General features: G+C 50.0%; 3 protein-coding genes across 3 annotated transcripts in view; 2 read left to right on the top strand and 1 right to left on the bottom strand.

Annotated features, from left to right (window-relative positions):
• TMCO1 (transmembrane and coiled-coil domains 1) overlaps nucleotides 1-7,371 on the top strand; it is a gene marked incomplete at its 5' end in the record, with an annotated part of 17,009 nt that extends 9,638 nt beyond the window's left edge. Inside the window, 2 exons of the mRNA XM_009079307.1 lie at nucleotides 1,018-1,162; nucleotides 7,046-7,371. Coding sequence (XP_009077555.1) covers nucleotides 1,018-1,162; nucleotides 7,046-7,144 — 244 coding nt within the window. The remainder of the gene's footprint in view (nucleotides 1-1,017; nucleotides 1,163-7,045) is intronic.
• Nucleotides 7,372-7,519: 148 nt separating this feature from the next.
• ALDH9A1 (aldehyde dehydrogenase 9 family, member A1) lies at nucleotides 7,520-14,769 on the top strand. Its single transcript, XM_009079305.1, has 11 exons — nucleotides 7,520-7,711; nucleotides 8,451-8,596; nucleotides 9,679-9,808; nucleotides 10,122-10,256; nucleotides 10,716-10,912; nucleotides 11,712-11,852; nucleotides 12,578-12,766; nucleotides 13,352-13,439; nucleotides 13,801-13,942; nucleotides 14,443-14,555; nucleotides 14,665-14,769. The coding sequence occupies exons 1-11, from the start codon at nucleotides 7,528-7,530 to the stop codon at nucleotides 14,757-14,759; spliced, it is 1,560 nt and encodes a 519-aa protein (XP_009077553.1). The 5' UTR covers nucleotides 7,520-7,527; the 3' UTR covers nucleotides 14,760-14,769.
• Nucleotides 14,770-15,775: 1,006 nt separating this feature from the next.
• On the bottom strand, nucleotides 15,776-19,144 carry MGST3 (microsomal glutathione S-transferase 3). The gene is made up of 5 exons (XM_009079306.1): nucleotides 19,025-19,144; nucleotides 17,925-17,998; nucleotides 17,214-17,271; nucleotides 16,329-16,401; nucleotides 15,776-15,903 (listed from the first exon to the last, which is right to left on the bottom strand). Exons 1-5 carry the CDS (start codon nucleotides 19,139-19,141, stop codon nucleotides 15,776-15,778), a joined length of 450 nt encoding a protein of 149 aa, XP_009077554.1. The 5' UTR covers nucleotides 19,142-19,144.
• Nucleotides 19,145-21,708: the final 2,564 nt, after the last annotated feature.

Below are 21,708 nucleotides of genomic sequence, written 5' to 3'. Positions count from 1 at the left end.
AATTTTAAGCCACTGGGGGATGTTACAGGGAGATAAACATCCGTTCCTGGCTCTTCTGCCAAACTGCCTGTGAGATGTAAACAAAGTTGGCGTGTGTTTGAGCCGTGGCTGTGTGAATGCATCTCCACAGGAAAGAAGGCTCATTTAGGATCTCTTGAAACAAGAAACACCTGTTCGAAAATCAGCACATGCAGAGAAAATAACATCCAAATATGCACACGCTGATGAGGCATCATACACACTCACTTCAAAAGGCTGGGTCGACTGTCTGGCTTGGGAGAAATCTTTGCAAACTGGCCAGAATTCACACTCTGCCTGATGCCCTGGAATGTGGACCTGGAGGAATTCCAGGAGCAGGACAGGCCGCTCGGAATATGCGGTATCATCCTGGCTCTGCACTGCCTTCATGCTCAGAGCTAGTGCAGGGGACACTGTGGGTATTAAAAGTGTTCTGTTGATGGCATCCTCCTTGTGCTGAGGAGCATAGATGCTCCAGGAAAGGAAAAGGTGTCTTTGATTTATGCTCTGCTTAGAAAATGCTCCTTTGCTTAAAGCAAAGGGTCTGTGTTCTTGCAGTACCTGCAATACAGCAGGGTGATAGTCATCCATCTTTTGCTGAAGTGCTGACTGTGTTCTGGGAAGTGATCTGCTAAATATGACTTTTAAATAAAATGCACCAGAAAACTGCAAACCACCAACCAATATTTTATGAGCCAACAGCTTGTCCAATCGATCACTTAAATCACTGTGACACACTTTGACTGTGGCAAAATTGATTTTGAGGGAATCCTCCGTACCCTGTGGGTGATTGGATGTGGAGGGCTTGGTGAGAGAGGTGTGTTTAGCCTCCTTGGTGTAGTGCATGGAGGGATGGGCTGGAGAAGACAGCAAGGCTTTTTAGCCTTCCATGTGGCCTCATATGCTCTGGTGCCTTGTTAAAGGTGTTTACTTGCTCCTTCTGTATCCAAAGGCTCTTTTACTGTCTCCAGTTGTGATCCAGTGCTCTCTCTTTTCCAGATTTGATGGCCGAGTGGTGGCGAAGCTTCCCTTTATCCCCCTCTCGTACATCCAGGGTCTCTCCCACCGCAACCTGCTGGGTGAGGATTACACCGACTGCTCCTTCATCTTCCTCTACATTCTCTGCACAATGTCCATCAGACAGGTGAGCACATTGCTGTGTGTCTGGAGCAGGGAAAGCACATCTCCAGCTATGAAGAGGAGCCTTTTTCTACTGTCCAGTTTTGCACATGTAATCCTTGGTCTGTTTGTGGTTTCTGTGTTTGCCTTCATTCCCGTGCCTCATATTCAAAGAAATTCTAGGTTGGGAACATTGAAACAGTCACTGCTCTGGACTGGCCTGGAAGACTTGGCTGGAGACTTGCACTAGAGCTCTAGGACAGTTGGCAGAAACAGGTTCCTGACTTGTGTGGTAACTCTGTGGGTTGCCGTATCAAGAGATGTCTCCATCAGAAGCCAATCTAAATTCTGCTTCTTAGTAATTGTAACTTACAATGTTATGTCCATTTTTACAAACAGTAGCATCTTTAGGGGAACCTTCCTTGGTGTCTTGCAGTTCTATAAACATTTCATCCATAAGGTTGCTGGAAAAGTGAGGAAAGAGTTAAACCTGCTCTTTTGGGTTTGTCCTTCCTGTTTTGCTGGCTGCCTGATTTTTTTTTCAGAAGTAACTTATAATGTTATGTCCATTTTTACAAACAGTAGCATCTTTAGGGGAACCTTCCTTGGTGTCTTGCAGTTCTATAAACATTTCATCCATAAGGTTGCTGGAAAAGTGAGGAAAGAGTTAAACCTGCTCTTTTGGGTTTGTCCTTCCTGTTTTGCTGGCTGCCTGATTTTTTTTTTTCAGAGCAGTAAGAACTTTACCTTTGGTGTCAAGTCTCTCCCAGTGTTAGGGACGTGACACAGAGAGGGGGTCGGGTATGATAAGCCAAGAGTAAGCTACACAGAGCTCTCCAGCAAAGCTCATTAGTCTCATCTTTTGGAAGAGGGTGAGGATATCAGTGAGGATAAGGGAAGTGCCTGTTCAGGAAGGCTCATTAAGCAATTTAAACAGCAGAATGGCTGGTGAGGACAAGAGCTTCTAAGTGAACCTTGTTTCCCAAATTTCCCTGGAGAGTTCTGGGGATGAATTAATAGACTGAGTGCTGAAGGAATGCTGGTGCAAGTATCTGCAAATTGCCTGCTCGGCTGCATGTATATTTCCCTTTGCTTTGATTCATTTCCTGAATTCTTGCACCTTTTCTCCTTGACCCACTTGTTGCCTTTCCTTAGGGGATGCCAAGGGACATAGAAAGACTTATAGCAGGTCAGCAAAGGGAAGTGAGATGTTAATGCCAGCTGCTGTCAGAAGTTGGGATGAGCTTCATGGAGCAACTCTATAGTCTCCTTCAGTCACAAAGTGCATAGCAGTGAATGGAATTCTCTGTAGCCCTTTGTGTTGGGTGCTTGTGCTGAAACAGATCTGTATCTGGTCCTCTGCAAAAGCAGATAATGAATTGTAGAATAATTTATGTTGCAAGGATCACCTGGAGGTCCTCTGGCCCACCCCTCCCTCCAGGCAGGCCCAGCTTCAGAGTACCAAGTGCCAGGGGCTTCCTCACTCTGCTGCAGCACAAACTTTCTTTCACTTCCCAGTAACTGGAAAAAAAATGTCTCATTTGAAAGCAGTGAGGCATTTTAGCTCTTAGGATCATCTGCTAGAATTCCTGGGATGCTGTGGTCTGATTCCTTCTCTGGTGCTGCTCCATGTTACCTGTTAATGGAATGTCCTTTCTTTCCAACCTTGTAGATTATTATATGAAACTAAATAGCACTGCCAGCAAGATTTTTCTGCACGCATCAGGTTGATTGGGGAACTCCCTTGCTGAAAAATCCCCCATGGATTTTTCTTTTTGCCCAAAAATATAATTCCTGTGGGTAGTTCTAGTCCTGGGTATTCCCTGATACTACATATGGAGAAATCAGTGGACTGTATGAACTGGGTGGTGGTCCAGTCTGGTTCTGGGCAGAAATGCTGAGCTGTTTGCAGTGGGGTTGGGCTTCCAAGAGAAATTCTGGGGGGGGAAAAAAATTGCCTTTGTGCTTGAGAGTTCATGCTGATGGCCCTGTGGAGGAGGGAAGTTACTTTACTGCGAGGGAGAAGAGTGTGTGTGCCCTGAAGTGTTAGACTGCAGCCTGCATAGTGCTGCCTTATCTATGTGATCGTGGTTAATGATTCCTGCAGTTCTCCAGCTGTCAGGCAGCTCCGTTTCTTCCTCCTTGCTACCTGGAGGGAAGGGCAGGGGCACTTTAGTCTGTGCAAGAGGTAGGAACCGAAGCTGTGATTGCTGTCATCCTGCTCTTGGCTTTATTGCTGTTTGAAAGAACCTAGCACTGGGAAGAGAACTTTGAAGCGCTGTGAGAGGCCAGGGGAGAGGGCAGGAAAGTAATTAAGGGTTTAAAATGGTGCCAAAGACTTGCACTTAGTGCTTGCAGTGACCTTGGAGGTGAAAGCTTTGTGATCCTTTATATTTCACTGTGTACAGAAGGGGAAATCTTGCCAGGCTGGCTTCAAAACAGCTGTTAGCCCAGGGGAGGAGAACTGGCATGGGAGTTTGTGTCTGGCTTGATGCTGCTGACACAGGAGGAGGAGTGGAGGCAGACCAAAAATCAGGGAACAGGCTGTGAACAAACTAAGGAGACCATGCATCCCTCAGCCTCCCCTTAGATCCTGGAGCTGCCTGCAAACGGAAGAGACATTCCTGTGGAGCGCAGAGGAACTCTTGAATGTGTGTGAAAAACCTGTGACCTGGTGGGAAGTGCAGGGGAGTACATGAGGGTGTGAGACTTAATTGGATGGTGATTAAACTGACATTAATGGGGCAGGCAGGAGCAGCATCAGGCAGTCTCTTCATGGGGCCCTCAGGCATGTGGGGGTGATAAACTCTTCAAACACTGACTGGGAGGCTTTTGCTGCCTGTGACCTGGCCAGCATCTCCCAAAATAGTCACCTCGCAGTGAGTAACTTCCTTTGCGCTGTTCCCAGCTCTCCCTGGCACGTAAATCCTGTCCCCTAGTTCCTCCTGCCTTCCTGTTTGGAGAGAGGAGGGTTGCTGGGAGAGGCCTTCCAAGGGTCCTTGAGCTGTTGGGTTTCAGCTGGGAAAGTCTGCTGCTGGGCTGGGCGGGAGGCATAATGTCAGGGTTACATCCTTTGTCCCTGCTCCTGGTTCTGAGCTCCCAGCCTTCACCTGTGCTCTTTGGGAAGAGGGATATGCTGCTGTTCCTCGGGCGTTTGCTGCTCTTCACTTCCTTTTCACACGTGCCTGAACTGCAGATTAGGCTGCTTCTCACTGAAGTGTGTTCCCAGTGGGAATGGGAGCCAGCAATTAGACCTGCTGCCAGGAGTGCACTTTCCCACAGAGACTGGTCTTAGGGCAGGGGCCACTTGCTGCCTTGTCTGAGGCCCTGTCTGGGTTTGAAGACAAAAGCAGAAGCAGCTCCTGTGCTTCCTGCAGTCATTTGAGGAAAGATCAGAATCCCTCAGCTGAGCTCTTTGGATCCTTACATCTTACAGTCTTCCCTCCCTGCTCCTGAAGGTGATGGCTGTGTTTGTGTTGGAAGTAGACTCTGCAAACTTCCTTGTGCAATGTGGCCCACAGGAGACAGGACAAGGATTCTGCTGGACCTTGCCCCATCCCTGGTATTTCCAGCAGTGTCAGGATTGCTGTCCAGCAAAACTTGCTTTGGAGCTAGTGCATAATGCCAGTTCCCTTCCACAGCACAGAGGGGCCTACATGGAAGGATAATGCTGGAGAGTGATGTAGTTTGGAATTCACATAGAGATACTCTATCATCTCCCTTCCTCTTGGAACTGTTCAAGTAGATGGAGTAAGTTGTAGCACCACAGTTCTCCTCCCGATGCTTGCAGGAACAGGGAGAATGCAGTGCATGCTTCCTTGGTTCCATGGATGTTCTGCTAGGATCTCTGCTCCATGAAGCTGGTAGAATCCTGGTCCTGCCTGCTGCTGGCTCTGGGGCACCCTCTGGTGTTGCTGGATCTGTCCCTTGGCCGCTCTTGTTTCCTCCTTTTCTGCCCATGCGTTGACTAAGGAAGCTCTGAGAAGAGTAACCACACGAAGGAGTTAAATGCTCTCATATCTATTCAGTTGCTGAATGCCAGCCAGTGGTTGTTTTCTGTATGCCATTGACTAAACCTGATGTTATTCCTTCTCAAGGGTTTCCCTCCTTTACTGTCATGTTTGTGCGTGGGCTGAAACCTTCCTTTCCATAGCCTCCACCTGGAATGATTCCTGATTGGTTTTATTTAAATTTAGCTACTGTGGAATTACAAAACTATCTGCCTTTTTTTTTTTTTTAGTTTATTCTGCTTCCATGATAAAAAAGTTCAAGAGCTCTATGACCTCGCTGTCTGGTCTGTCCTGACAGTTATTTTGGAGAGGACACTCAGGTTTGAAGAGAATCCTCCTTCCTCCTTTTGTTGTCTCAATGACCAGGACTCAGCTGGTGACACGAGGAGGACACAGTTGTTTGCTCCTTTTTCTTGCATCACATGTCCCTGTTTTGCCAGCATTGCAGGAGCAGCATCTTGAGCTGGAGTTCCTTACAGTGAAGGATGAAACCCAAAGAACTGGTGGCTTTCTAGTCACACTTGTGAAATTTAAAAGAAATTTCACAAAAATCAAGAAAAACATGGAATTTAAATATTCTGATGTGAGTTTTCAGCTTATGCCTGGCTCTGCTAATTAATTCTTTCCCTGTTTGTTGTTTTCCACTGAAACACCCTGCTGGGATGCAGATGAGGTCATCTCAATAGTCAGGTTTTGGGGTTTGCTGCATATGTCCTGTTGTCCTGCATGTCTCCACCACTCCATTGTTCTGTCTGCAGCACTAGCATTCATGCTAATTCTGTGCCTAAGCTCCTGACTTGGACTTGGCACACACTCTGGTTGCCATGCTGCTGACCCAAATTCCGGCTGCATTAGGAGAGAGCCTTCCTTGCCAGCTTGCAGACCCTCTGGCTCCGAGGGACACCATCAACAGTGCTTTCTGGAACTTGGGAAAACCGAGGGCTGTGTGGTTCTGCCCCTGAGCAGGTGTTGGGAACCTACTCCTGAGTATGTATTGCAGTCAAATAGCAGAGTATTGTAGGTTGATTTTAGGCCAACTCATGTGCAAAGACATTAACAAGGTACCTGCCATCTGACTGTGGGCTGTGGAGCTGGAAAAGAACCCCCACCAAAGTATGGATTTGATGGTCAGAGGCTTTTGTTGAGGTGGGGCAGAGTGCCCCAGCTCTTGACTGTAGCTGTTGTTGAGGTGGGGCAGAGTGCCCCAGCTCTGACTGTAGCTGTTGTCTGGCTCTGTTGTAGGTGGTTGTCTGGCTCTGTGCTAAGCTGGTTTGAACGTATAGGCATAGAGGTCCAATATATAGGAGCCAGATGGGTAAGACTATGTGGGTGAGAAGATGAATTTGTTGAAACTAGTGGGGAGGTTCTACTTGTACTACTGGAGAAGGTCCAGCAGAGGCCACAAAGATGATGAGGGACCTGGAGCATCTCTTGAGAAGAGAGTCTGTGGAGCCTGTTTAGTCTAGAGAAGAGAAGACTCAGATGGGATCTCAGTGCATATAAATATCTCCAAGGGGTGTCAGGACGGTGCCAAACTTTTTTCAGTGATGCTCAGTGACAGAACAAGGAACAATGGCCATGAACTAAACCACAAGAAGTTCCACCTCAACATGAGGAAGAACTTCTTTACATTGAGGGTGGCAAAGCACTGGAACAGGCTGCCCAGGAAGGGAATGGATTTTCCCTCTCTGGAGACATTCAAAACACACCTGCACATGTGCCTGTGTTACCTTCTCTAGGTGACTCTGCCTTGGCCAGGGGTTTGGACTAGATAGTCTCGGGAGGTCCATTCCAGCCCTAACTATTCTGTGATTCTGTAAGTAGAGTTGGGATTTCTTCCTCTTTGTCTCCCTTGTCAGGGTCTGACACTATCCTGCTCTTTGTTCCTGTTTTTGCAGAACATCCAAAAGATGCTTGGACTTGCACCTTCCCGAGCTGCCACCAAGCAGGCAGGAGGCTTCCTTGGCCCCCCCCCTCAGGCAGGGAAGTTCTCCTAAAGCACAGCCTTCAGGGAAGGCCTGACCAGTGCACAAGACTGCCTTTAGGAGCCAGCAAGACAGGATTCTTCACCAGGATTCACCTATCCAAAACCAGCCTAGGAAAACATCATCCATTCGGAGTATTCTGCTAGCAGTCGTTCGCTCATCAAACCAAGAAACTTCTCTCAGAAGATAACCCGACCTTTTGTTTCTGAGAAATAAACGGCATGGGCATGTTAATTGATTTATTAATTAGTGTCTTAATTGGGTGGTGGAATCCTCCGAGCCGACAGGGGGACCCGGAGCGCCGCGCAGAGCCGCAGCTCCCTCCCCACGCGGGTGGGCACGCGGGGGGGGAAGGCGGTGCCTCCCGCAGTGTCCATTCGCGGGAATCCTGCCCGATGCTGGCACTGACTCGGCTCCCGACCCTCCTCCTTCCCCGGCTCTGCGCAGTCGCTCCCAGCGTCGCCATGAGCAGCGCCACGGGCACCGTCACCATCCAACAGCCCCTCAACTACCGCGCGGGCGGCCGCGTACAGCCCGCGGATGGAGGACAGGTGGAGGAGGTGTATGAACCGGCCACAGGTACTGCCGGCTGCGGGGGACCCTGCGGGGGGCTGTGCACGGCACAGCCTCCGTGGTGCGAGGGGTGGGTGCCCTCGGCTTCCCCAGCTCTCCCGGGTGCCACTTGTACAGGTGTCCTGCCCACCTGGGTATCACCTGTGCAGGTGTCCTGCACACCTGGGTACCACCTGTGCAGATATCCTACACATCTGGGTACCACCTGTGCAGGTGTCCTGAGCTTGCTTTGGTGGCTGCATCCTGCCTCCAGTGTTTGCCCATTGTCAGGCTTTGCAGCAGAAAGCAGCTCTGACTCGAAAAAAAACAGCATCCGATCTTGGCAAAAAATCCATGACTTAAATATCTCTAAAACGATTCCGTTCTTAGTACGTAGGGCTCATTAGAATCACTTTGAGTGTTTAACCATGCTGAGGAATGCGTAGCAAAGTCCCGGAGAGGGTGGTAAAGGTGGACCAAACTCCACAGGGAAACTGAGGAATTTTGTACCAACTGGAGCTAATTAGTAACTACAACACAACTGTGGAGAATGGCAGCTCTTTCAATTAGGAGTGGCTGAATTGTAGCACCTCTTGTCTAACAAATTCCAAATCCATGGGTTTCTCTGGTAACCACGGGGTGTAGTTCACTACCTGGTATAGGTGACTAGGCTGAAGTATGTGGGGGTTGGTGCAAGATCAACCACATCCTGAGCCCCTTTCCTGCAGTTTCCATCTTATTTATTCCCTGTTTAAAATGTGCCCAGGTCGTGTGCTATGCAAGCTGCCCTGCTCTGGGGAGAAGGAGGTTGACCTGGCTGTGCAGAGTGCTAAGGCTGCCTTTAAGATCTGGAGCCAGATGTCTGGCATGGAGCGATGCAGGGTGATGCTGGAGGCCGCCAGGATCATTCGGGTACGTCTGGGGGCACCCCACTGCTTTTGGACAGGGCTGGTTCTGCCTCTGAGCTTCTTTGTGGGCTATTGTGGCTTTTGGGGACTTCCAGCAGGACTTGCAGAGCTCCAGGAGGAGTGCAGGGGTTAAAACCCTCCTTTGGCCAGAAGAGACAGGAGGCTGCCTTGGACAGGGCTTCACTCTTGTTACTGGATTAGTGCCAGTGTGTGCAGCTCCTGTCTTATCACTGAGCTCAAGGCCTTTGCTCCTTAATTCTGTTACAAGACATAAAACTGAAGCCACCCAGTTGACATCTTGCAGAGCTTGTGCTTTTAATAATTCCAAAGATTAAGCTTGACTGGACATGGTTTCAAAGCTCCAGTTGCATAACTCGCATTGTTGAACATTTGGCTTGCTGGAGCTGCTGTCACATGAGTGGACTGTGTCTTGGCAATAAGAGAAAGCAGGAATACTGGTTTTGATCTGGCAGATAATACACATGGGAGAGGAAGTACATGAGCTAGCCTCACAAGCTCCTGTGTGAGATAACATGTTGGTAGGCATCAGAGTTATTCTCCACAAAGGCACAGATCTGTAAGAACCCAGACTTGTTTTTTCACCATGTTTGTATGTGATGAGAAATTTGTTTTCTTTCTGCCACGTTTCTGCTCCTGCCAGACTTCCACAGCAGGATAATATTCCTGCCTGGCAGCTGGTCTGTTCCTAGCTGTATTGCTTTGTCCATCCCTCCTCTGGTTCCATCCTGAACTTGCTGTTTGCTCTTCCCAGTTTAGGTCTATGAATTCTAATCATTGTTTGCCAGTGGCTTCTAAGTTCATGTTTGTTCATCTTTTAGATAAACAAGGATGTTAAGCAAGACTGGACTCTCAGTGATTCTCAGCAGCTTTCTGTTTGGCATTGCCCTGCACTCACCAGTGGGAAATTGTTAAATACCAACTGGGGATGTTTGGAGATAAGAGTTTCTTGTGTCAGAGTCTTGTTTGTGTTTGATAGTCTTTGTATGCTTGGGAAGCAGCAACGTCCTTGTAGAGTTCTGCTATGGCCTTCTTTAACATGTTATCTCTTTCCTGTGCCTCTCACAGGAGCAGAGAGATGAAATTGCCACCATGGAAACCATCAACAATGGGAAATCCATCTTTGAAGCCAGAGTGGACATTGATGTCTCTTGGCAGTGCCTGGAGTATTACGCAGGGCTGGCAGGATCTCTAGCTGGTGAGGACGTTACTGGAGTTTGCTCTTTGCTCTCATGTCCTGCATTCCCTGGCAACTCCCATGGCACAAGACCATCTTTGCTGCTGATTTGTCTAAGAGATGGACTATTCGTTTTTTCTGAGAATCCTTCCAGGATCTTCAGAGATCTCTGCCTAATGCTGCCAAGCTCTGTGGGCACTCACACACCTTCTGTGAGCTTGCTGGGCTCAAAGCTGTGTGTGTCTGTTCCCAGGCAAACCAGATCTGCCCCTGGGGCTCTCACATGACAGGAGGGGGCTTTGCTCTTTTCTACCTTCTGGGTGTTTCTTTGCAGGTGAACACATCCAGCTTCCTGGGGGATCCTTTGGGTACACTCGGAGAGAGCCCCTCGGAGTGTGTGTTGGGATTGGAGCCTGGAATTACCCTTTCCAGATTGCCTGCTGGAAGTCTGGCCCGGCCTTGGCTTGCGGTAATGGAGACTTTCTGCCCACACAAGCTTCTCTTTGAAGCCAAATGATCCTGTGGGGGAGAGTGATTTGGGGGATAAAATCTAGGATTACTTTGAAGAAGGTGTGGAAGGATTAGCAGAACCTTCAGGCTGCAACTCCGGCAGGAAGGGGAAGGAAATGGAAGCAGGAACACAGTCAGATGTCAAGAGGAACAACGCTGATAGCTTGGCTTTGCTCCAGACCAGGAACATCTCTGGAAATGTCTGCAGGGCAGGGCCAGCAGCCCCATCTCCCCAGTCTTTCCCAGCAGGAACCATACCCTTTCCCTGGTTGCAGTGATCAGCTGAAAGGGTTTCCTCCTCTCTTGGGGGAAACTCCTGGCATCTGTCGAGACACTGTGTGGGGTGGGAATTTTTTGTGGTTTTCCCTGAAGCAGTTTGGGTGCTAACCCCACCTTGTCTCTGTCTGGGTTCCCTTAGGCAACGCAATGGTCTTCAAGCCTTCTCCCTTCACCCCTATTTCTGTGGTGAGGTTGGCAGAGATCTTCACAGAGGCTGGTGCGCCCAAGGGACTCTTCAACGTGGTGCAGGGTGGGGCAGCCACAGGCCAGTTCCTCTGTCACCACCCAGATGTGGCCAAAATCTCCTTCACTGGCAGTGTGCCAACTGGCATGAAGGTAAAGCCACCTTCTCACTCAAGGACACAGGGGGTCTGTGGTGACAACCTGCCTGGTGTGTTGTGGGTGGTGATACCTCCTTAAGTTTTGCTGCATGAGGCATGTAAAGATAGGGTGTGAATTGCTGTTTGGGGCCTGAGCAAGGAGCTTGCATGGATAGAGTCAAGGTGGGGATCCAGTTAGCCTGCAGTGTATGGGCTTGAGAGAGGAACCCCTTGGTCATCTTCACTTGTTCAGCCTCTGGTTGCAGTGAAGTCTCTGAGCTGCTTAAATAAGTATGTGTCAATGTGGGGAGGAGGGTACATAAAACAGCAGCACTGGGAAAATGTGTGAGCATTTGCTTTAACTGCACACAACCTGCCGTTTTAAGCAAGAGGTTAGTTTTTGTGAATGTCTCACCTGCAATTTATTAATCAACAATTGAAAGTCCCTAGAAAGATGTGCAGAAATAAATTCTGATTTGAAAGAGGGCAAATGTTACCCCCTGAATGCTCCCTGCACGTGTGTACCTGTGAGGTGCAGTGACAAATGCAGCTACAGTTGTCCTCAGCTCACACTGAGTGTGAGACTTCCTGCAAATGCCTCCCCGGGTTTTATCTGGTTTATATCTAAAAAAGAGCAAAACTCAAACCCTCTGAGGCTGTCCTCAGCCTGAACTAAGCACATCTAGGAAACCCAGCTCACCCTTCATGCTGCGTCTCTTGTTGGTAAGGGGCCCTGCAGGAACTGTCCCTTTGGGTCTCTCTTACCTCCCCTTGGCCAGTGGGTCACTTGTCTCTTCTGTCCTTGTTTCCCTCAGATCATGGAGATGGCAGCTAAAGGGATCAAGCCAGTCACCCTGGAGCTGGGGGGTAAATCCCCACTTATCATCTTCTCAGACTGTTCCCTGGATAATGCTGTGAATGGAGCCCTCATGGCCAACTTCCTTACACAGGGCGAGGTGAGTGTCCATGGGGCAGGAATGTTTCTTGCCTGTGAGGTGTGGTGATTGGAGAATAGGGCAGTGGATCCAGCTCGTGGCCTCACAGAGTAAGGGATGCCCTGAAACTCCCATCTTGCCATGCATTTCCCTGTGCAGTGTGTGTGATCAGAAGGGATGCCCTTGCAGAAGCCAGGGCAGAGTGTCCCAGCAGAGTGTGCCTCAGCCAATGTCCTGTCCCTCCCAGATGTGGAGCCTCCTGACACCCAGCACCCGGCTCAGCACAGCTGGTCCTGCACCCTGTGCTCCAGTCCAGGAGAAGCTGTGCTGGTGTCCTCTGGAGGGGCAGAAGGTTCCAGTCTGGTGTGCTGAGCCATAGACCTATGGGGCTCTGTCCGTCCCAAATTTGGGATATCCACATGTGCTGCAGGTTTGGTGTAATCCTGCTGGCAAATTTGCTCAGTGGGGTAATTTCTAGGCACTGAGAAGTGAGCTCAAGGTCTCTCCTACTGGTGACCTGATGCGTTTTTGCCACCTGGTGGCATCAGTGCCACAGTGTCCATCAAGGACTGTTCAGTGCAGTCATGGGCCGCAGGGTAATCTCATGTTCCTTGTCCCCATCCACAAGTTAGCTATTGTAGCAGCTATGGAGTGGCTTTTCCAAGAGCCTCTGTAGTAGGATCCAAGCAGGGATGGACTGTGGATTACTGCATTTCCTATTCTGAGCAGCCTGTCCTGTATCCCAGGTGTGCTGCAACGGCACACGGGTGTTTGTGGAGAGGAAGATACTGGATGCCTTCACAAAGGAGGTGGTGAAACGCACCCAGAAAATCAAAATTGGAGATCCACTGCTGGAAGACACACGGATGGGAGCCCTCATCAACCGGCCCCACCTGAATCGTGTCCAGGGCTTCCTCAAGCAGGCAAAGGAACAGGTGAGTGTCATGTTGCCTTGTGTCTGCCCTGAAATGTCTTTCTCTCTTGTGAGGTGGACAGGCTGGCAGCTGCTTTCCTGCCTTGTGCCTTCCCAGTTCAGTTGGTTTTTGTGTTGTGATTGAATTACTCAGTGGGTGTTTTGGGCCACTAAATACATACGTGTCTATGGGATCTGATGAGATGCATCCCAGAGGTCTGAAGGAATTGGCTGATGTAGATGCCAAGCTACTCTCTATGATATTTGAAAAGTCATGGCAGTCAGGTGAAGTCCCAGGTGACTGGAAAAAGGAAAATACGGTCATCTCTCTGGGCTTCCTTTGACACGGTGCCCCACAATATCTTTCTCTGTAAATGAGAGGTATGAATTTGATGGATGGACTGCTAGGTGGATTCCAGTCTGGAGAAGAGAATATTCCAGGGGCACCTGATTGCAGCATTTCAGTACATAGAAGAGGCTTATGAGAAGGATAGGGATAAACTTAAGTAGGGCCTGTTGGAACAAGACAAGGGCCAGTCAGAGCTGCAGCAGCTGAGCAGGAGGCTCCTGGATGTGCCTGCCTACCTTCCTCTTGGCTCTTTTCCAGGGGGCAGAGGTGCTGTGTGGTGGGGACCTGTATGTGCCAGATGACCCCAAGCTGAAGAATGGCTACTACATGCGACCCTGTGTATTAGGTATGATCTCTCCTGTTCATGGTACCATGATTTTCTATGGGGGTGCTGCTGAGTTTCTTCTAGAGAAAACTGTATTCAACATAACTTGGCTCTGTGTATGTCCACAGCACGGACAGGCACTCAGATGGGTGTACAAGAGAGAGCTGAGGCTCCTAAGTAATGTGTTCAGGGAAATCTGTGCTGGTGGAAGGACTGAGAGGAACTGTGCAGTTAGTGCCTTTGCTGCCCTGAGATGCAGGATGGGACTTGCTCCTCTGCTGTGCAGTGCTGAGCACTGTCTCAAAGACTGTGGGTTGCTGAATGCTCAGGCTGTGCTGCTGGCTCTGTCTCCTGAAACACATGCTCTCTGCCATGCGCCCAGGGAACTGCAAAGATGACATGACATGTGTGAAGGAAGAGATCTTTGGGCCTGTTATGTCCATCCTGCCCTTTGACACAGAGGAGGAGGTTGTGGAGAGAGCCAATGCCACCAAATTCGGCCTGGCAGGTGGTGTCTTCACCAGGTATGAGTGGGTAGTGTTCTGGGGAGGGGAGGAGAAGGGAAATACTGCAGCAACTTGATGCTCCTCTTGCAGTGCCTTGGCACGGGAATGGATGTCCTCTTTCAGAAAAGCTGCAGCAAGGGATTTCCGAAATGGAAATTTGTAAATGACTGTGCATCTCCTAGTTTTTCCCAAAGTGTTGGGTGGGCCCAGCTGTGCTTCAGACTCCTTCCAGCCTGTGCTGGCCTGCTGCCTGCCTTCTGCATCTCTGGGATGCACTAGAAGCCTGCTGTGCTGCTGTTGGCCACTTGCCCTGGTCTGCATTGCTGATGACCTTGTCCTGCCCTTGTGACTCAAATGCAGTTCAGAGTGTCCTTGGGAATTGAGGTGCTGCATCCTTGGAGGAGGCAGAATAGCGCAGGTTGGGCTCCATAAACCACCACAGCCTGATGGCCTTTCTCTAGTGGGATGTTACCTGGCAGGGAAGGAAGGGATCCAGCTGAATTGCCCTTTTCCTGCAGGGATATCCAGAAGGCACACAGGGTAGTGGCTGCTCTGAAGGCTGGAATGTGCTTCATCAACAACTACAATGTCAGCCCTGTGGAGCTGCCCTTCGGAGGATACAAGTCATCAGGTGAGCTCTGTCTGACCTTCCCTGGTACATTCCACTTACAGGGGGTGTGAGCTGTACCTGGCACTGCCTGGAGCTGTGTTCTCACTCATGGCTCTTCCCTTCCCTGCAGGATTTGGCAGGGAGAACGGACGTGCAGCCATCGAGTACTACTCACAGCTGAAGACTGTCTGCGTGGAGATGGGTGATGTGGAGTCTGTGTTTTAGTGGCTCTGGGTTGTGCTCAAGGGAGCATCAGCCAGGTCCTGCCTGTCAGCTACAGATATGGATCACGTAGACAGCAATAAAGTACTTTAAAACAGTAAGTGCTGGGAGGGGAACAGTGCTGGAGCAGCATTTAGCCACCCTGAATGGGAATGTACACACAGGGCTCAGCTCACGGGCCTGCTCTGTCCTGTCTGGTGGAGTAGGGGGCACCAATGCGGCTTTTGGCAGCAGCTCATGCAGCTATGGAGGTGTTACCAGAGGCTTGTCAGTGGTGAGGTCTGACCCAGGCTCCTTCCTGTGCTGTGTGCCTTCCAGCCTTAATCAACTTCAGTTTTTGCGTCTTAACAGGCAGAGCCCTACTCAATGCACATATAAGCTCCTAGACATACTGACAACCTGTAGCTATAGGCTCTGTCTATTCTCTGACTACATAAAAGCCTTAAGGGTAGGATGTTTTATTCCCTCTAACTCCCTTGTAAACACAAGTTATGTTTTTTTGTATCTGTGCCCCACAAGTGGGACAAAATACTGTGAGGAGGGTTGGCTGATGCTGCCTGGGACAGGCATGGCCCTGAGAATCCTCTCCACAGCCAAAAGCTCCAGCATAGAATAGTGAAAGCTATTTGACTTCCTTCCTACAGACCTACTATTCTTTATAAACACGATGAACTAACAACTTTAATTCTTTTACTATGTCTTTTTCTAGCAATCAAATAAATACTGACTCTGGAACATCTTATTGCAGAGTGACATGAATTGAGGGGTCTGGAAAGAGGGCTGCTGCTGTATGGGTTTCCAGTCACTAAAATCAAAACAGCCAGAAAGAACACAAACAGATTTCTGTAGTCCTAGAAAACCAGAATCATTCTAGCATTCTGCAGTGCTTCTTAAGAAAACCCTCCATAACTCTGGAATGAAAATACAGAATTGACAACTTCATTTTATTGAATGAGAAAAGAAAGAAAAAAAACCACAGGAAACGAAGTGTTCTAAAAGAAAACAGAATAAAGCTGCTTTTAGTGCCTCAGACAGCCATTCTGTTGGCAGATCCAGCCCAGGTGCTGGCAGGCTGAATACACTCCTGTGCCCACCAGCCCAATGAGTGCAGCTGAGCCAACGGCCCCTCTCCTTCGGTTCTTGGGATCTGGAAAAAAGGCAGGTTTGGTCAGTTCAGCAGCCCATCACTGAAAGACTAGCTCATCCTGGAAATTTAAGAGGGAGCAGGAACTAGAGATAAATCCCAAGGCAAGGACCAGCTCAGGCCATGTACCTGCCCTCATAGGGTAAGTATTCCTACTGGATGGGTGTTCTTCCCACCAGCAGGAAGAACATGCCGAAGTGTTAGCAGTCTGTGAACCTGCATCTTTCTTCCACGCCCAGCTATGTTCTTCCCACCAGCAGGAAGAACATGCTGCAGTGTTAGCAGTCTGTGAACCTGCGTCTTTCTTCCACGCCCAGCTACAAGCTTTATGCTGCCTCTGTGATGTAAGCTGGAGCAAAGAGCCCCAGGTCACTGAAGGAGACTTGAGTTTCCAAGCACATGCTGTGTGCTGCAGGGTAAGGACCTACCTCCTGTGTAGTAGCCATAGGCATAAAGGACTCTCCCAAGAATCCAGGCAACGCCAAGCCCTGTGGCAACCCGCTGGAGAGAAAGAAGAAGCATTAAATATTTGGGAGACTGAGCAAAGTCCTGCAAGCAGCAAGTGCTGAATCTCAGTTCAGCACTGTCCAGTTAATGAGCCAGAACAAGGGCCAGATCTTGGAGGAAGCTGCTGCCCCAACTGGCACTCCTCTGCCTCCAGCAGTTGTTCCAAACTTCCACCTTACCTCTCAACTTAGGTTTTGCTGCAGCCTGGCTCCTACTTGCCAGATGTGCCTATGCTGCTTCCTTCCCTCTCTGAAAAGGAGTATTCAGGAAGGACCTGATTTGTCTTTTGGTGGAAAAGACAAAGCTACAGGTTTTGGCCTGTCCCACATGCCTGCCTCTTCCACACATTTCACTTAAAAATAGTCCAGGCTTTTTTTAACCTCCTTTTGTGGTGCAAGTTAGTGGGAATGTCCTCATGTTCCTCATCTATTCTTGTAAGATAAACTCATGAAAGTGTGTTTAGATGAGGGGAAATAGAGGTCCTGTCCTCCACACTGAGTAGCACTACTGTAAGCCTTGCAGGGCTTGGAAAAAAACAGGTCTGGTGGGACTCTTCCCACTCATGCACTGGAGGCTGTGAATGCTTTGGTTTGTCTAACAAGGCACCCTTGGGAGAAGGAAAAGGTCCAATAGCTGAAGCAGCAGTAATGAGTTTATTAAATACTTGTGATTCCCCTGCACAACTACATTTTCAGGAGGGGCACTGCTGTGCTGTGGCCAGTGAAGGGACTAGCCTGGTCTCCTGCCTAAGTCAGGTAGCAGGAGCAGAGTTGTGTCATGCAGATCTGCACCTCAGCATCACTTACCGGGTGGTAGATTCCACCGGTGCCCAAAAAGAACAGGAAGGCAGGATAAACTTCCAGTCTGAAAATAAAAGTGAGGAGGTTGTGCTTGTGCTCAAACTGCTTGCAAAGAGGACACCCTAGCAGGGTAGAAGCTGTGAGCATCCCCTGCCAAGGGCTCTTTGGGCATGTTATGAGTCTCTGCTCAATGCTGTGGCCAAGGAAAGAGGGGACCTAAGCATGCACAGACTTTTAGGGACTTCTCCCCCCCAGTCTGTGCCTCTCTCCAAGGCTGCCCACCTACCCCCCTTTTCCACTTTGTGCCCTAAGCCACTGCTAAACACTACTTCCCACCAGCAAACCCCGGAGTTGTGCCTCCAGCACCCCTCTATTGGGCTGCTGCAGCCTGGTCCACAGGAGCTGGGTGGTCTTTGGCCTCTCCCCAGGGAGAGCCAGGCAGCACAACAGATCAGCAACCCCCATACAGGCTCTTCTGGAAATGAGAGTTCTTGTGTCTTAATATCCACCCATGGAAGCAAGTTACTGGGAACTGGAGAAGAGGAGGCTGCTTCACAGCCCCATCTCATGTTTTAAGGCATGATAAGGAACCCCATGGCCATGTGTTGTCCTCAAGTGCTGAGTCTGAGCAGATGCACGTGGCAGCAGCACCTCTCTAGCTGTGGCCCTGCCCCATAGTCCTGTGTGTTTCAGTGCCTGCAGTTGCATGTTACTCACGTGTTCTGGTGTGCACGCTGGATGCAGTTGAATATACGTCCGTGTTCAGGGTCTGTGCTGTACATGGTTGGATACTGCCAAAGAAATAAACCAGCAGCAAAACGTGAGCAAGCACAGCCTGGGCTTGGGAGCTTGTTCTCCAGCAGCAAGGAGCATGCCCTGCAGCACCTCTCTCCAGGGAGCCCAGGGCTGCCTGGGTGCTTACAAGACTGACTTGTGCTAGCAGCTTAGTGCCTCTCTTCTGCCCCATGGCCCACAAAAGCTGTGTTCAAAGTCATTGCCCTCTTCACTGCTGCAGGGCTGAGCAGCCAGAGCTGCTGCCTGGCTGCAGGGGCTTCCCCAAGCTTCAAATCCAGAGCTCTGTGCACCATAGCCAGAGCTGCTGCCTGGCTGCAGGGGCTTCCCCAAGCCTCAAATCCAGAGCTCTGTACACCACACACACGGGGTATGTTTGCTACAATCCTGACTTGACGCAGCAGGAGTGGGATCGCCCCAACAGGAACCCCGAGCTGCCCTTGTGCCCATCCCTGCCTGCCACTTCCTTGCATGCAGTGGTGAAGGAGCAAAGGAGCAGTGTTTGTGCTCAGAGCCAAGTGGCACAGCAGCCTCTACATGCCATTGCCCTGACTCACAGCAGGACTGGCTGTCCCCACCCAGCCCACAGCCCTGCCCAGCTCAAAGGCTCCTCATGGATGCTGAGGGAAGGTCACTTTGAAAGACTTCTTGTGACAGAGCTCATGTGCTCCCCCCGAGTCTGAGAAACCCTCCTGTCACTACTATTTCACTACGATCCCTTTGCTCCCAATGCTGCACCAGCTTCTCTTGTAAGGGAGAAATGGCTGTGTGGTTTCTTGCCCATCAGTGTTGCCAAGCTCAAAGCCATGTGTTTTCAGCTGTCTCAGCTTGGGGACAAACACCTGATGTCCTAAATCCCAAGCTCTGTCGTGCTGTTTGAAGAGCCATGGCAGCTCTGCATCCATCTGGTGGGGCAGAAAACATTAGCAATTCACTCCCAAAGAAGCAAAGTGTCACCTAGCTCGTCTGCAACATCCCCAGCAGATGGGCTCTGACCCTCCCATCCCCTTGGCCCGAGCACTCACCTCCACATTGTACTTCTTGCGGGCCTTGGCCACCTTCACCGCGAGGTGCATGACCAATACGAAGCTGGCAGCCCCTGTCAGCATGACATAGCCATATTCCTTTGAGAGAACAGCCATCTTCGTGCTGTCAGAGAAAGGAGACTGTTAATATTTTGGGGGGTGACTGGAGGAGTGGCTGCATGTAGAGATACGTGTGCGGAAGAGTTGTTGAGCAGGGACCCAAGACCTCCCAGCACAATGACTGGCTGAAGGAAGAGGAATAGGGAATTTTCAGCCCTTGGAGCCTGCTGGGTATTGAGCAGTACAAACCAAGAGCTCTCTGCACAGTTCCTGTCAAGCAAGGCTTCAAATCACCCAAGTGTTGGTGAGTGACTGTCTGGAGCACCATAGTGCAGCCTGTAGCTCCGAGCAGGACTACAGCCAGCACTGAGTCCCATCAGCTTTGCCTGTGGCTGGCTGTGTACCATCAGCTCACTGACACTGTGCTGTGCCTGCAGGGATGCTCCGGAGAGGTGGACAAAAATCTGATTGCTCACAGCCCCTTCCAATCTAGAGCTAGGGGTCACCAAGTGAAATCTGCAAACAGACTGGAAACAAAGCAAAAGAGATGTTTTTTTTCATGCAGTGGGAACCAGACCTGTGGAACTCTCTGCCAGGGGTTCATGCAGTGGGAACCAGACCTGTGGAGCTCTCTGCCAAGGAACACTGGGAATGCAGGCAGTTCTCATAAACTCAACAGGAAACTGGGTGAGCTCTAAGAATAAGAGGTAAATTGGGAATTATAATACAAAGAAACACAAACTGGCTCAGAAATCTCCTGAGCTGAAAGGAGCTGGGCTACATGAATGGTCACTTTGTACTGCTAAGGTCATCCCCACATAAATATCAATAAAAGCCACCACAATGGCAATAATAACTGAACCTTTTGGGTAAGGAGACATAGCCAGGCAAGCAACAAGAATAAGAGGTAAATTGGGAATTATAATACAAAGAAACACAAACTGGCTCAGAAATCTCCTGAGCTGAAAGGAGCTGGGCTACATGAATGGTCACTTTGTACTGCTAAGGTCATCCCCACATAAATATCAATAAAAGCCACCACAATGGCAATAATAACTGAACCTTTTGGGTAAGGAGACATAGCCAGGCAAGCAACACTCCAAGGATAACTGAACCTTTTGGGTAAGGAGACATGGCCAGGCAAGCAATGCTCCAAGGAACCCTCTGGGTCACAAGTCAGTGAACAGCCCCCAACAACATGCAGCTGCTGGCATTTATCAACATCTGCAGGAGCAAGTCTGCAGCCAGAGGACACCAGGGCCTGTGTGGCTTTTATTTGAACAGTTCTGTGCTTACTCATGCAATGCTGTGTTCCATGTTCTCCCTCTTTCCTGCTCCCCATCTGCCAGGCCTACCATCAGCCTGCCCTGCTCAACACAGAGCCCTGCAGCACCCTCCCAGCTGCCAGAGAGCTCAAGCGCCCTACCCTGCAGCTATCTTGCACAATCCCAAACCTCAGATATTGTATGGGTTGCTAAGAGGGTGCTGCATGATGCAACACAACAGAAGACAGCAGAGACCTCTCTCCAAACCAAACCCCAGTTGGTGCCTGTCTCCAGATGGTGCCTCCGTGATGTAGTAAGGTTCTGGTGTCTCCTGCACTGTCTCACCAGCACAATCTGTCAGTGTGGGGGGAAAATGGGACACTTCATGGAACTGGTGCAAAGAGGCTTCTTATTGCAGCAGTGCCAGCACCACTCATGAGGGATCTTTAGGGTCTAGAGGGTTTTATTTCTCATTTGCAAAGGGATTATTACTGATGGAGCCAGGTAGTTTTGCCCACATGAAGACTGGTAAGGAGCTATCATTAAAAGCCTAAAGTAATGAAGAAAGGTCAGCTGCATGCACCTGTAATTGAGGTTAGCACCTGCCAGATAACAGACTGAAAATAGAACACATTTCCACCTAGCAGAGCAGGTTGATGGCCACATCTCCCCCTTCACATTCCAAGGTCAGTGGAGAACCAGGCACTTCATCTTCACAGCACTAAATTATAATCCGGGGGGTTATTTCAGGAGCAAAGAGCACAGCAAAGCATTAAGCCAGGTGTGTCATAAAGCTGCAACTCTTCCACTGCCGGTGGAAAAGTGTACCTCAAACCTTTGCCCTAGTGATTTGGAGCAATTAAAGCACTCCAAAGTCACCGGGACTTCCTCCCTCTCTGTCTCTCTCCCATGACATGCCTCGCGGTCGTTTCCGGAGCCTTTCAGCAACCTTTGTCCGCAGCTACAAGGGCTTTGCTGACAAGCAATGTCACAGTGCTCAAGACTCAATTTCCACCTCCCACGCCGCGATGTTTCAGCCTGGGAGCTACAGACCAAGAGATTCTGGAGCACGACACGCCACAGTGCTGGAGCAGCAAAACTCCCGGAGGTGCTTTGACTGCAGAATTAGGATTCTTCCCAAATCTGCTCCAACGCTGCAGTTACTGTGAGTCAGCACAGCGCATTAAAGCTCCTCGAGCAGACCCACGCATGGATTCTGGCTGGATTACCCGATGAGGATTTCAAGGCTTTCTCTCGACCTTTTGGCCGTCCCGTCCCCGCGGTAGCTCCCGGGGCTGAGCTCTCCCCGGCCCGGCGGGACCAGGCTCCGCCTAAGCTGCCCGTGCGGGGGATTGGCAG

Source organism: Acanthisitta chloris, unplaced genomic scaffold, assembly GCF_000695815.1.
Source record: "Acanthisitta chloris isolate BGI_N310 unplaced genomic scaffold, ASM69581v1 scaffold12657, whole genome shotgun sequence".
In the NCBI taxonomy this organism is placed as follows: Eukaryota; Metazoa; Chordata; class Aves; order Passeriformes; family Acanthisittidae; genus Acanthisitta; species Acanthisitta chloris.
Note: the sequence above shows the minus strand (reverse complement) of the source record. Positions and strands in the feature narration are given on the sequence as shown.

Coding starts and splice junctions, on each gene's coding strand:
- ALDH9A1 (XM_009079305.1), top strand. CDS start 7,528: ATGCTGGCACTGACTCGGCTCCCGACCCTCCTCCTTCCCCGGCTCTGC. Junction 9,809..10,121: donor GCTGGCAGGATCTCTAGCTG/GTGAGGACGTTA, acceptor GTTTCTTTGCAG/GTGAACACATCCAGCTTCCT. Junction 10,257..10,715: donor TGGCCCGGCCTTGGCTTGCG/GTAATGGAGACT, acceptor GGGTTCCCTTAG/GCAACGCAATGGTCTTCAAG.
- MGST3 (XM_009079306.1), bottom strand. CDS start 19,141: ATGGCTGTTCTCTCAAAGGAATATGGCTATGTCATGCTGACAGGGGCT. Junction 17,272..17,924: donor CAGCGTGCACACCAGAACAC/GTGAGTAACATG, acceptor TTTTATTTTCAG/ACTGGAAGTTTATCCTGCCT. Junction 16,402..17,213: donor CCGGTGGAATCTACCACCCG/GTAAGTGATGCT, acceptor CTTTCTCTCCAG/CGGGTTGCCACAGGGCTTGG.